The sequence below is a fragment of the Dipodomys ordii genome, unplaced genomic scaffold (assembly GCF_000151885.1).
Source record: "Dipodomys ordii isolate 6190 unplaced genomic scaffold, Dord_2.0 Scaffold14, whole genome shotgun sequence".
NCBI classification, from domain to species: domain Eukaryota; kingdom Metazoa; phylum Chordata; class Mammalia; order Rodentia; family Heteromyidae; genus Dipodomys; species Dipodomys ordii.
The window spans coordinates 2,302,588-2,317,152 of NW_012267230.1; the positions used below are offsets into that span (position 1 = coordinate 2,302,588).

Consider the following 14,565-nt stretch of genomic DNA (forward strand, 5'->3'; position numbering starts at 1 on the left):
GTGTGTTGACACGATGGCTTGACCCCTGGACCTCTTTTTGCTCATGGCTGGCACGCTACCATTTGAACCACACCTCCAGTCTAGCATTTTGCTGGCTAACTGGAGATGGAGTCTCGCAGACTTTTCTGTCTGTGCTGGCTTCTAGCCATAATTCTCCAGACCTCAGATTCCTGAGTAGCTGCGATGACAGGTATGAGCCACCAGTGCCCGGCTATAGAACCTATCTTAAAAGTAGAACTGAGAAAGTGTGATGTAGGGAGCAAATAGGATGGGGGCCACTCAGCGTGCTGCAGGTGAAGGGATGCTGTCGGACCCCCAACCTGCCACAGAGTTGGTGACCACCTCTCCAGAAGGATCTCTCCAACAGTGTCCCTCGAGGGCCTTCCTCGGCCAGGAGGAATCTGGGACCAGCAGGTGCCCCACATCTGACCAACAGGCGTTCACTACCACAGCCAGCTGATGTGTAACAGACCCTAGTTAGGTTCTAACTTCATCACTTCATTTCTTCCCCGCTTTCTAGATGGTTCTTACACAACTTGAAGGCAGTTTTCTTAAGGCCCATAGTGGCTTTGGATACAGCAGGGTTCACCTTGGGCAATAGGTCAGAGATCATGGTTCCAGCTATGGGCTGGTGCTTCTGGTCACCGGCTGACACTTCTGGTCACCTGGTGACCTTTGGGTTCCTTAGGGGTAGCCCCAGATTCTCTACCGTTTTCCAGGGAAAAACCAGAAAAACACTGGAAATGTCAACAGGGCCACCCTCAGCTCACAACCCTTTCCTGTGACTCAACCTGCCCCCTTCTCCCCAGATACTTTCTCAGTTGTGTCTTTAAGTCACAAGTGCATACATGCATGCACACACACACACACACACACACACACACACACGAGTGTGAACACCCCCTTCCCCCAATCACCCCAGTTATACAGTGGGTACTGTGGTTCCTCAATGATTGACAGCAGGACTTCCCAAACACCATGAACTCAGTGAAGGTCTAGAGCTGCTGACCCAGCTAAGGTGGCTTTCGTGGGAGCTAGCCCTGGCTTTCTCCAGCTTCTGCCATCGGCTGCCAGTCAGGAAAAGCCTCTGGGGAGTGGGGACTGGGCGTGTTTCTTGCTTGCAGTGTTTAAAACATGTCTATCTCTGGGTCTTGTCTGCTTGTACCTTTTATTTTCTTGAGGAGTCAGGAAGGCCTGACCTGTTTCTCTCTCCCTTTTTTTTTTTTTTCTCCTTCAGTCAGCTAAAGGAATCGGACAAAGACAGGAGGCTGTCGGTGGAGATCTGGGACTGGGACCTGACTAGCAGAAATGACTTCATGGGGTCGTTGTCATTTGGGATTTCTGAACTGCAGAAAGCTGGTGTGGATGGCTGGTAAGAAAGATTTTTTTTTTTCCTCTGGAAACGGCAAACCCGAGATCAGGCATATTTTGCTTCTCCCCTCCTCCCCCCCCCAAAAAAAAGAAGCACAAAAAGCAAGCAGAGGCCAAAAGAGACAGTTGGTGGCTTAGATCTCCTCACAGACACATCTTACTTGGTTAATGAAAAAGCCAAGTGTGATGGTGGTGCATGCCTGTAATTCCAGTACTCAGGAGGCCGAGGCAGAGGATTGGAAATTTAAGGCCAGCCTGGGATCATTAGTGAGACTTTGGGTCTGTCTCAACATCAATGTGTGAGCAAAGAAACAAGCCAAGTGGAGGAAGGAGAAGGAGAGGAGGAGGACAAAGAAGAGGAAGAGAAAGGAGGAGAAAGGAGAAGGAAGAGGGAGGAGAGGGAACAAAGGAGGAAGAGGAGGAGCAGGAAGAGGAATGAATTGCTAGTATTTAAAAATGCTTGGGAAGAGTTGTTTGGCCAACATCCACTAGGACAGAGCCAGCCCCAGGCCTCACTCCCCACCCCCACTCCTCTTGTAATCACACACCTGCCCCACGTTACACAATTGCTGGACTTGGAGAGAGCCCTAAAGTGGTTCTCATGGTTTAATCAAACACATCTGTCCGATTTCAATTCCCTAAGGGAGGAGTCTCCCTGGAGAGTACTAGCCAGGCCAAGATCAGTCACAACATCTCTTCTCTTCTGGAGGTTTAACACGGCTCCCTTCACATGTAAACAACAACAACAACAATAACAGCAACAACAAACTGCCCACTGGCAGTATCTCCAGCTTGGAAGGTAGGGCCTTCAACACTGTGAGGAAGGATCTAAATTCAAACAGCCCGGCTTACCACAGTCAGTTTAAAAGTACCCATAGGCACAGGTCTTATTTCTTTGAGATAAAACCATCTTATTTCTGAATTATCTCATCCGGGACCTTTTTCAGTGCCAAGTGGAAGAAAAGGAAACACAACCACCACCACCAAGTGTTTTGCCAGAATGTGTTGTGCTTTCTGGACTAAACCTGTTGGCTCCCATCTACCTTACAACTCCCTGCTCTTGCTCTGCTTTGTTGACCCGAGTGTCTGCTAGGGTCTAGTCTCCAGGGACCTATCACAGTTTGAACAGACACAGCCTCGTGAACTTAACCCGTGGCAGGAAATGGGCTGGAGGTAAACCCTGAGCAAGAAATTACACACGAGAAGTTGATGTTGAGGGAGGGAAAGTACTTTAAAAAGCCCCTTTAAGTTATGCATCGTTCTCAGGGTGTTAAAAACATAATTCTTATGAAACAGACAATGAGCATTTGTGTCAAGGTTTTGCTTAAGCACATTAAGGACAAAAGCAGCAGGAAAGCTGGCTCTGGTGGCTCACGCCTCTGATCCTAGCTATTCAGGAGGCTGAGATTGGAGGATCACAGTTCAAAGCCAGCTCGGGCAGAAAAGTCCATGAGACTCTTATCTCCAATTAACCACTAGAAAACCGGAAGTAGTGCTGTGGCTCAAGCAGTAGAATGCTTGCCTTGAACTAAAGAGCTGCAGGATAGCGCCCAGGCCCAGAGTTCAAGCGCCAGGACCAACGAAAAAAAAAAAAAGCAGCAGGAAAAAAAAAAAAACCCACAATTGATTCCACAGAAGATGTGAGGGACTGGTATTCAGGTAATTCATAGAAAAAGGAAAGTGGAAACAAGTTGGCAAGGGATGGAGATGCTGCTCAAGTGATAGAAGCATGCAGTCATGGGGCTTGAACTCGGGGCTTGGATGCTGTCCCTGAGCTTTTCCACTCAAGGTTAGTGTCCTACCACTTTGAGCCACAGTGGCACTTCTGGTTTTCTGGGGGGTTCACTGGAGATACGAGTCTCATGGACTTTCCTGCCCAGGCTGGTTTTGAATCTCGATCCTCAGATCTCAGCCTCCTGAGTAGCTAGGCTGACAGGCGTGAGAAACACTGGCACCAGGTTCCATTGGCTCGGCTCACTGCGGTTTGGATACCTTGAGTCCCGCACAGTGACTGGCAGTTCAGGTGTATATCTTCCCTGTCAGCAGAGCACAGCCTGGCAGTGGGGGTATCACATGCTCTGTCACACCCCGTGACACCATCTTCAGAACCGGGTCCTTAAGCGACACCCAGATGGCTGTAACTTAAGATGGGGTGTCAGCAGCCACAGGGGAGACCCCCCAGATGCCAGGCACTAGCCTGAGCCCCTCTGATCTGTCTCTCTGCTTCCATGGCTCCATGTCTGCCGGCTGGGCCTCTCCTTCCCCGATCCATGTGTTAATGCCATTCTCCTTTCGTTCCCCTTGATCGCCCAGGAATTCATCTGTTCTGCTTGTTTACTTTTTCTTCTGAGAAGGAGCTGTGAGATTTGTGGCTCCCTTTCCTCTCCTCTCGGGGTTTGTTTTGGGCTTGTCTTTGACTTGCAGTTGAGTATTTTGCTAATTGGTTTTTCCTCCCTCCGCTGGTAGTCGGCTCTTTCAGGATAATGAGTCCGGCGTGCAGGGGAGCAGGTAATTCCTCTAAGCTTTTGTCCCTCCTGTCCTGGCTTTTGTTCCCATCCAAGGTCTGCAGGTGTGTTTTTAATTTCGGTTCTAACTCGCCTGTATTTACCGAGGCTTTTCAACAGCTAGCTTTGCATTTACATTTTTATTACTGATGCTCAATTACACTTAGGTGTTTTATAGTCAGAGCAGACTGCTGTGGACAGTTGTGGTAATGCTATGTGTGCCAGCCGGCCCTAAGGCATGGTGTGTGTGTGTGTGTGTATGCACACATGCGTGCACACACGCAGGCAGCAGTACCAGGCTTGAACTTGGTGCCTCCTGCTCTTGCTTAGCTTTTTTTTGTTGTGGTTGTTCAAGGCTGGTGTTCTACCCCTTGAGCCGCACCTCTACTTCCAACGTTTTGCTGGTTCTTTGGATATAAGAGTCTCTAGATTTGTCTGTGAGGCGCAAGGGATGCTGGGTAGTTCTTGTCCTGGAGAATGACACCCAAAGGCCATGAGTATGATGTGCAGGCGGGAGACAGGGATGTGGGCAGCGGGTGTGTCAGAGTCCCCCAGAGCCTTGAACACACAGGACATAGGTCAAAGCACCTGGGAAATGATCCACGTCACTGGAACCTAGCGCCAGGAGCGTCGGGAGACAGGGTTCTCGGCGTCCTGTCAACACTGTGCCATTTCATTTCTCCGGTGTGCTCAGAATACAGGCCAAGAGCCCCGTATCTGACAGCTGTGGAGCCGGAAGTGTTTTGGCTTTCAGGAATTTTTGGAGGTTGGGGGCATTTGCATATTCATAATGGATGTGAGGACATTTGCATATTCATAATAAGATGACCGGAGTCTCAATGGGAAGCTCGTTTGTTTCCCACGCACTCTATTCACATTGTCTGAAGGAGATGTTTGACAGTAGTGTGTGTGTGTGTGTGTGTGTGTGTGTGTACACACCAGGGTTTGAACTCCATGCCTCATATTCTTGCTTAGCCTTTTTAGGCTCAAGGCTGGCACTCTACTACTTGATCCAAAGCTTCACTTCTGGCTTCTTTGGTAGTTGGCTAAAAGTCAGGCGCCGGTGGCTCACGCCTGTCATCCTAGCTACTCAGGAGGCTGAATTGTGAGGATCATGGTTCGAAGCCAGCCTGACAGGAAAGTCTGCGAGACTCTTAGCTCCAATAAACTACCAAAAAAGCTGAAAGTAGTGCTGTGGCTCAAATGGTAGAGTACTAGCCTTGAGCAAAATGAAGCTCCAGGGAAGCAGCCAGGCCTGGAGTTCAAGCCCCGGGACTGGCCCCAAAAATCAAAACGTGAAAATGAATTTTTGCATAAAACAAAGTTTTATTTGTAGTGCCTTCTCCGTAATCCAAAAGTTTTGGATGATGGGACATTTGGGATTTTTGGTTTGGGGGAGGATGACTGAATGTTCCCAAAGTACCTCGTGGGCTTGGCTGCACACGCATGCACACACACCCCTACACACAAACACACGCAGAGACACAGATGCAGACACACATGTGTGCACACACTCCTCCAGAACCAGCCACACAAACTCCGAGGGAGCAAAAGGCCCTCATTGCAGGCTGTTGGAGGCCCCTGTAATGCCGTCTCCACAGAGATGTGTTCTCCGCTGTCTTTGTCTCCTCTTAGGTTCAAGTTGCTGAGCCAGGAGGAGGGAGAGTACTTCAATGTGCCTGTACCACCGGAAGGAAGCCAGGGAAATGAGGAGCTGAGGCAGAAATTTGAGGTGAGTCTCTCTCCTCTCTCTCTGCCTCAGAGGGACAAGTACCTCTAACCTCCCTTGGCTGTTTTATTTTCTGTGGGTGAGGTTGCATCTACCCAGGCCTTTTATGACTCCGAGCCTTTGCGATGCTGTGCCATCTCCTACAAAACTCCTACCGATGCTTCAAAACCCCAGAGAAATACCCTTCCCCTTGTGTAGTCATTCCTGTGGCCCTGTCCAAATTTGGCCTTCCCCATTTCCTCAAAAGTGCTCCTTCAGGGTCAGCTGGCTTTGAGGCTGAGTGGATGGGAAGAGTGGTGAGTTACTGAAAGGGGAAACAGAAGGATACAGAGGCCAAGCCGGGGAGGTTTGGGGGGAGGGGCCTCCTGGGAGGATGGGGGCTGGGCTGTCACAGGTTCCCGTGGGCTGCTGGCCCTGAGAGAACTCTCCCAAACCAGTCACACTTGACTCTGTCCTTGGATAAACCCTCCCCCACTTTCTGGGGACCGTTGAACCCCAATTTTAGGCATGTGGGAGCAGCAGGTAAGCAGAACCTATCCCAGTTTTGCCAAGAAGATGTTTTGGCAAAGGCAGGCTCGTACTGAGTCACTTCAATGTCGTTTGGGGGGGAATCTGGTTTACTCACTGCGTGCGGTAGAAGCCCTCAATTTTAGATAAGCAATGGCATCCTAGGCACCGTTCTGCGGCAGAGCTAGAAGGAGCTGAGCTATTGTTTCCTATGAAATAATCACACAAAAGCCTTGTGAAAGTGTGGACCATACATAAAGTTCTCAAACGAGACATGGAGTGTGTGGAGAACATGTGAAGAACAGCGTTACCTTGTCTGAAAAGAGGCGGAAATGCAGTGGAAATGAGCCAGAGGAGAGCCAAGAGCTTTCCATCCAGAACGAACTGTAGGTGCAAAGGCCCTGGGGTGGCTTGTTCTATCACCGTTCTAGGAGACTGAACAACAGTTATTGTGAGCATGCAGCAGGGAAAGCCCGGGGGGGGGGGCTAAGTGCTAGGGAGGGCTAGGGAAGAGGTAGGGCCAGAGTAACAGGATAACAGAGTAACTTTGCCTTTGGCAGAGTTTTTGTTTGTTGCCAGTCATGGGTCTTGAACACAAGGCCTGGGCACTGACCCTGAGCTCTTTTGCTCACAGCTCTTCTTCCAGTTTCCTGGTGGTTCATTGGAGATAATAGTCTCACAGACTTTCCTGCCCAGACTGGCTCTGAACCGTGATCCTCAGATCTCAGCCTCCTGAGTAGCTAGGATGACAGGCGTGAGCCACTGGCACCCCGGTTGGCACTGATTTTTGACATGTATCCCAAGAGTCATTTTAGTTCTGCAAACCTCAGCTCAACAGAAATCTAAGCCCCTGTGTTGTTTGTGGAGCCCAAGCCTTCTACGCAGAGAGAATGGTTCAGACCCTGTTGGTCTCCCTGGAAACAAGTGGAATAAACTCACTGGACTTGAGCTTTTCCGCCATTTTTCAATGACCTTGGTAATGAAAGGTCATTCCTATAGACCTGTAGGGCCTACAGGCCTGGACAGCAGAGATGCCCAGCCCATCTTCAAAGTCTCTCCATCTTTCTCCCCCATCTTTCTGCTCACGTACTGCCCTTTTGCTGCTGTGTTTAAGATGGTACAATGGTGGCTGTAAAAAAAAAAACAACAAAAGCCAAAAAAAAAAAACCCACCAAAACCAGGGCTGGTATTTTCATAAACTGAAGCTTCTGTTTTTGCAAAATGATTTCTTCTGTCCTGGGGCAGCTGGGGTGACATTTCAGAACACAACCACCACCATCACCACCACAACAAATCTTCTCCACAAACAGAGCATTTGTCTGGGCCCGTAATTGGCTTGAAGTGGAGAACTATTTTATCTGCATGCGACAAAATGTGTGTCTTTCTTTCTGGCGGGAGCCCGCAAATGCTTGTTTATGCCTGAATTGTAATCGCGCCATACCATAGTGCTTGATTACAAAAAAAAAAAAAGGTTTCCAACAGAACGAAAATTGTCCTCAGACGTACGAGAAATTTCAGTTGACCTTGAATGTGAGAAACAGAATCCTAGCGTGCTAACCAGTTAGCACCCGGAATGCGTCCGAAATTACCTTCTAGCGTCTTCTCTGGAGGAAGGAATTTGGGGGTGATGATACAATGGAGCTGCTGGAGTTGGAGTGATTGAGCTTTGGGGATAGGTGACCTTGGGGACAGGGGACAGTCACAGACCACCAGGGCTGGCTTTGTCTAGGCGATGCTTTAAGTGGCTCGGAATGCATTTTCCTGACCATTTTAGGGTGCATTTATTGATTTACAATGTGCCATTTATTCATCTCACTGCTGTACAGATAAATACTGACTCCTGTAATTCCTCTAGAATGCCCCTGACTGTGCTGTGGTCATTCCTAGTTTCTTTGTCAGATAAGTAAACCTGAGGCCCAAAGAAATGACAGAATACTCCCAGGTCTCAGGGCTGATCATTATCTTGGGTTTTGAGTCTTCCCAGAAAATAGACTGTGAGAAGAAGCATTCAGAGGTGGGCTTGGAGGTGCAAGCCTGTCAAATCTACGTTCAGGAGGCAGAGACAGGAGGATCATGAGGTAGAGGCCAGTTATGGGGCTACGTATGGAGACCTAGTCTCAAAAGCAACAACACAGTAAAGGAGTCAAGTGCAAATGGTTTATATTTAGGAACAGGCCCCTGCAGAGGTGGGGGAGAAAGAGGAAGGAGGAGGAAGGGTAGGTATAGCAGTTTCTCAGCAGCTGGAGGGGAGATGAGCCTTGGGGCACTACATCCAACAAGTACCACAATCTAGAGAGGCTGGATTTCCCCATCTAACAAGCGTGCTATATTCACACACCAACAACGCCCATCCTTTCCACTTTGTCTAGCTAAATGGCTTATAAAATCTAACAAGACATCAGCGCTCTGTAAGTAGCCATTACTTACCCATGGCAAAAGAATACCTATTCATGTCTAGGGCAGACCCAGCGGCGTTTTAACTGATTCTCTGGATTCTCCCTGAGTTGTATGAACTGGCAGGTGCAGTCCAAGGGCCAGTGGTTGGATCCGGGCTACATGGTGGCTCGGGGCTGGATGGGGTTCCAATCTGCAGTGGGGACTCCCCTGCCCAGTTCCCTTCCCTGGGCCTTTGTCCCCAGCCCCCCTGTGGTGGCTGTATCAGAAGTGGAGCCCCCCCTCCCCGCAGGGATGCAGGTGTGACAGCTGGCAGCCCCAGCTGTAAGGGGCACCAAGGGCCTGGGCCAGCACCAGCTGCCACATCTGTGTGACAGGGACCCAGTTAGTGGTGGCTCTGGGCAGCCTGCCTGGATTTGAACCCTGCTCTCCCAGTCCCTGGCTGAGTGATTATAGGCAAGCTACTCTCTTTCTCTCTCTGAGCTTTGGACTTGCCTTCTCCTAAAGTGGGGTGATGGTTGCATAGCTTAATGCGTTGCATACCCAGCTCCCCTTTGAAATAAATATGGGGTGTGTGGACAGGGAGATTCTACCGGGGCTCCCAGGCTGTTAGTGGCTGGCCTTTATTCCAGGGTGGCAGGGACCCCCACCCCCCGAGCTCCCTCTAGGACTCGGGGTGCACAGATGTCTGTGGTTTAAGGCAGGACAGGGGTTCACCCTCTGAGAGGGAGTGGGGGCCCAGCCCTGGGAGCCTACACAGCCCCCCTTGACAGCAGCGGGGCTGCCCACCCACTTCGAGGGGCTCCCCATTTGCTTCCTCTCTGAGCACTGAGTTCCTAGGCTCTAAATGGCACACATGGAAGGCAACCATTTCTGGAGTCTGTTCTGAGTCACATCCTTTACCCAGCAAAAGGACAACTTTAATTTGGACTTCCATTTCACCCCTTGGATGACTCGGCCAGGTGGTGGGAGGCCGTGGGTGTGTAGACGCAACGTGACGGGTCTTCACCCCCCAGAGGCCCCCTGTGACAGGGCACAAACCCATGTGCTTATGGGATCCAGGTGGACATCCAGTGTGTGTGGGGGGGGAGGGGAATACAATGCTTTAAATATTAAAATAGCAGCAAACACTGGGAAAGATAGACCAGTATTATTAGACTATTCATCTAGATGCTAGATACTCAGCTAAGCATGCTGGATGAGTTGTGTTTGGCTGCTGTAACAAAGTGTCTGAAGATGGGTATTTCAGAGAAGAAAAAAAGGTTTTTTGTTTTCTTGGTTGTGAGGGTGAGGCTTGAACTCAGGGCCTGGGCACTCTCCCTGAGTTCTTTTGCTCAAGACTAGTGCTCTACCACTTTGAGCCACAGCGCCACTTCTGGTGTTTAGAAGATAAAGAGTCTCACAGACTTTCCTACCCTGGGCTGGCTTCAAACTGTGATCCTCAGATCTCAGCCTCCTGAGTAGCTAGGATTACAGGTGTGAGCCACCAGTGCCCAGCTTGGAGTTTTCTTTCTTTCTTTCTTTCTTTCTTTCTTTCTTTCTTTCTTTCTTTCTTTCTTTCTTTCTTTCTTTCTTTCTTTCTTTCTTTCTTTCCTCCTTCCTTCCTTTCCTCCCTCCCTCCCTCCCTCCCTTCCTTTTTTCTTTTTTTCCCATCTTGGAGGCTGAAAGTATTACCCATTTGGGTTCTGCTGAGGACTGCCCGGGGCTGGGTCACTAGGCGGTGGGAACAGGAAGCATGAGGGGATGGTGGAGGATGGTCCATCACCTACCGACCTCCCACGAGGCTCCGCCCCTCACTTCAATCATCCCCTGGCACCAGAGCATCTAGCCTGGACCCTCTGGGAAACAAACCAGAGCACAAAGCAAGCTGAGTGGAGTAGAAGCAGAAACTCGAAGGACAGCAGCCCAAACCAAACAACAACAACAAAAAACCCACCCGTTCCTTGGCTCTAAGTCAAGCCAATTCTCTAAGTCAAGTCAAATGAGCCCAGTGGAAAGTGTGAGCTCCGCCCCCTGTTTCCATAGCAATGGGCTGGGACCACACCCCCACACACCCTGGAAGCCCCTCCCTCCCTACCCAGGGAGAGACTGCCCAGAAGACCTGCTGGGGGCTTGAGGAGAAGCCGTGAGAGGGTGGGTGGGAGGGGGTGGGGGGAAAGAGCGTGGGTTCCCCTAGGGACAGAGGGGATAATGATGTTGATGATTTGGGGGTGTTGTGTAGTATGTAGCTCAAGTCAGCGTGGCTTTTGTCCTGGTCCCTTGTTTTCTGTTATGGCTCCATCACAAAGAAAATAATCTCCTGGTTTCAATAACTCCCACGTCTCTGTCTCCATTTCAGGTATCTTTTCTTCTTCCAGTCCTGGGGCTTGAACTCAGGGCCTGGGTTTTTCCATTCTACCACTGAATCACCTGTGTCCATTTCGGGCTTTCTGGTGGTTAATTAAACAGTAGAGTCTCATGGTCTTTTTCAGGCTGGCTTCGAGTTGAACCCTCAGTTCTCAGCCTCCTGAGTAGCTAGGATTACAGGTATGAGCCACCAGCACCTGCCATAACCAGTTCCTTTGTTGTTGGTGGTGGTGGTGTTGGTGTTGGTGGTGGTTAAACAGGGAAACGGTGGTTTAGGAAGGTTTATTCCTCTGGTGCAAAGAAGCATCTACTATGTGCCAGGCCCTGCTCCAGGTACCACTCAAACAGCAGAAGACAATACAGACCAAATCCTTTCCCTAAAACAACCTTGGGTTCTGCTGTGAAGGGAGAGACAATATAAGGAAATAGGTGGTTTGTGAGATGGTGACGGGTGATGTGGAAAGAAAAAAAAAAAAGGAAGGCAAATGGAAATTGCTAAGAGTTATTTGATATACACTCTTCATTGCTGGAGAAAGTATATACCCAGCAACTGCAAAGGCCCTGGGGTGCGAATACATTCTGTGTATTCAGAGAAATCAGCATGGAAAGAACCAAGAGAAGACACTGGAATCAGAGAGGGTGCTGAAGACCCAGGCCATCAGTGGCCTTTGGTTTTCTCACTCTGGGGAAATGGAAAGCAAACGATGTTCTGGGTGAAGGAGTAGCCTGGGATAAATCATTTGTCCCGGGTCACACGGAGTCAGCATTCTAACCTGAGCTCACAAACTCCTCCGTTTTCACTATCCTGGAAGTAAATCCTGTTAAAATGTCTTCATACTCTCAACATTCCTGGAACAGGATGAGAGGAAGGGGAGAGGAACTCAATTTAGAAAGAGCAAATCCTGAATGGCTTCCCAGAGGAAGCAGAGCGGGTAACTGGGTGGGCGAAGGAAAACCTGCCGTGGTCTGTGTGTGGGTGCAGGCATGATCTGGGATGTTTGTATTCATCCCCACCCCCTGGCCCCCTTCTCCCAACAACTGGAACACATACTCCAGAGGGTCAGCTTCAAGGGAGGAAAGACATATTTAGACTCCGGGTGTTGGTGGCTTCGGTCTTGGTCAGCTGATCCATTGCTTGTGGGCCTGTGGGCAGGTGGCGGGTTATTGTGGGAGCTCATGGTGGAGGAGCTGCTTGCTTCCAGATAGCTGAGGAAGAAAGAAAGAGATGAAGAGACCAATGTCCCACAATCCCCTTTGAGGGCAGCCCTCATTGATAGGCGAGAAAGATGGGGGAGATAGAAGAGAAAGAAGCAGGAGGAGGAAGAGGAGGAGGAGGAGGGAGAGGAGGGGAGGAGGAGGAAGAGGAGGAGAGGAGAAGTAATCCCCTTTGAGGGCAGCCCTCAGTGATAGGAGAGAGATGAGGGAGGTAGAAGAGAAAGAAGCAGAAGGAGAAGGAGGAGGAGGAGGAGGAGCAGCAGCAGCCTGGGAGTGAAGAGGATACACAGGCAGGTGTCAGTCAGCTTTCTGTCACTGTAACAAAATACCTGGTTAACTAACTTCTTTTTCTTTGGTTGTAATGTTTTTATTGTTATTGTAAAGATGGTATATGGAGAGGTGACAGTTACATGCGTCAGATAAAGAGGACATTTCTTTTTGGACGTTTCCCCTTCCCTGCTTCTCTCCCAGTTTTTCCCTCCCGTCCCCACCCGCAAGTTGCACGGCTCCTTTTCAACACAGTGACCAGTTTTCCGTGCCTCCCCTTACCCTCCCAAAGACAGATAAAGGAACAAGGAAGACAAAAAAGAAAAGAAAAGCATCAACAAAAGGAAAAAAAAACAAGCAAACAACTCGTTTCCATTTCCTGGCGTTCATTTCGATGAATGGTAGTTTGCACGATCAGAGGTACATAGGTGCATTGTACCTTTGTATTACTTTCCCAACCTCTAAAGGGGTTCTAAAGTAGTCCTGGAAACTTTAGTCCAAGATGGGGCAGACCAAAGGCTTTGCCTCTGGTGGGAGAGCGTGTGGTGGGCCAAACTGCTTGCCTGGTGCCCAGGAAGCAGAAGAGAAAAGGTGAGGGCCCCACAGTCCCCATCAAAGACACAACCCAAGGACTTAACTTCCTCCCACCAGGCCCCGCCCTCTAAAGGTCTTCCACCAACCCACAGCGCCACCCTGAGGCCCAAGTCTTTAACACGCGGTTCTTTGGGGGCGGGCACAGACGCCAGGTAGAGGCTGATCTCATAAACCAGCAAAAGGTCTTTGACCTTCATCCTATAATTGACAGGATGCACCCACAGCCTGTGGAGCAGTGGGTGGGAAGCTTGTAGTAGTAGCCGGCTGGGTCAGAGAGAGGACAGATGTACACAAAAAAAGCTAGCAAGCATTAGGAGAGGAAGGGACAGTTTGTGGGACAAGGAGAGCTGGACAGAGGCATCTAGGATGCTCTGGTCTGGGCCTTGTGGAACAGATGTGGGGCCAGGTGACGCAGCATGTGAGCTAGCTGCAGGAGGCCACAGTATGCACGTGACTGCTTCCACCTGCTCACCCTAATCGTGTCCCCCACCCCCCACCTCCCTGTGCTTTCTCCCCCAGAGGGCCAAGGTAGGCCAAGGAAACAAGACTCCCGAAGAAAAGACCACCAACACCATCTCCAAGTTTGACAACAACGGTAACAGGGACCGGATGAAACTGACCGACTTCAACTTCCTCATGGTGCTGGGGAAAGGCAGCTTTGGCAAGGTAGGGTGTGCCTCGGTGTGCCAGAGTGGCTGCAGCCACTCCAGCAAGGACAGCAGTTCCATGGGGCGTGGTGTTCAGGGGGGAGAAAGAGGCAAAAGGAAACTGGCTGAGTGCCAGTGGCTCATGCCTGTGATCCAAGCTGCTCAGGAGGCTGAGATTGGAGGATCAGGGTTGGAAGTCCATCCAGGCAGGCAAGTTGATGAGACTCTTATCTCCATTTAACAACCCCCCCAAAAAAAACAAACCCACAGAAAACAGCCTTGAGCACAGAGATGCTCAGGGACAAGTGCCCCAGGCCCTGAGTTCAAGCCCCAGGACTGGCAGGAAAAAAAAAAGAAAGAGCCAGACAGTTTGTTTACAGTGCAGACAGTAATCGTACAACGGCACCCTCCACTTCAGTATGTCCCTAAGTACATTCCTAGGTACTCTCAGAAGGTAATTTGGGGAACTTGCTTGCAGAGGGAAAACTAGGTTCCTAATTGGGCAAAGCTTAAAGGGCTGCAGTGGGGAGCCATTGGAAGTTTTTAAGCAGGGATTCCACGTGATCTGATGTGTGTGTGTGTGTGTGTGTGTGTGTGTGTGTGTGTGTGTGTGTGTGTCTGTTTGCAAATGATCCTGGTGGCAGCTGAGAATGGAAACAATTTCTAACAGCGACATGGTTGAAGGACAGGTCTGGGACTCATAGAGCGATTTATAGATCCCATGAGATATTGCTTTACTGGGATTGAGATTGTTTTGTAAGTATCCCTCACTTGTTTAGTATTGTTGTGAGTCTTTTAACTCCTCTGTGTGCTACAGAGACGGCTGGTATAAATCTCACACCATGAACTCAGGTGTATAAAAAAAAAAAGAAATTTCTTCTTCGTCTTGGAAACTTAAGGCAGAAATCTGAGCCCTGTCTTGTCTTTTGATTTTCCTCCTGTGTGTGTGTGTGTGTGTGTGTGTGTGTGTGTGTGTGTGTGTGTGTGTGTG

The 14,565-nt window shown here is 49.8% G+C and overlaps 1 protein-coding gene across 1 annotated transcript in view; it reads left to right on the plus strand.

Moving 5' to 3' along the window:
* Prkcb (protein kinase C, beta) overlaps window positions 1-14,565 on the plus strand; it is a 297,806-nt gene that overhangs the window by 210,720 nt on the left and 72,521 nt on the right. Inside the window, exons 8-10 of the mRNA XM_013011169.1 lie at window positions 1,238-1,372; window positions 5,511-5,607; window positions 13,447-13,593. Coding sequence (XP_012866623.1) covers window positions 1,238-1,372; window positions 5,511-5,607; window positions 13,447-13,593 — 379 coding nt within the window. The remainder of the gene's footprint in view (window positions 1-1,237; window positions 1,373-5,510; window positions 5,608-13,446; window positions 13,594-14,565) is intronic.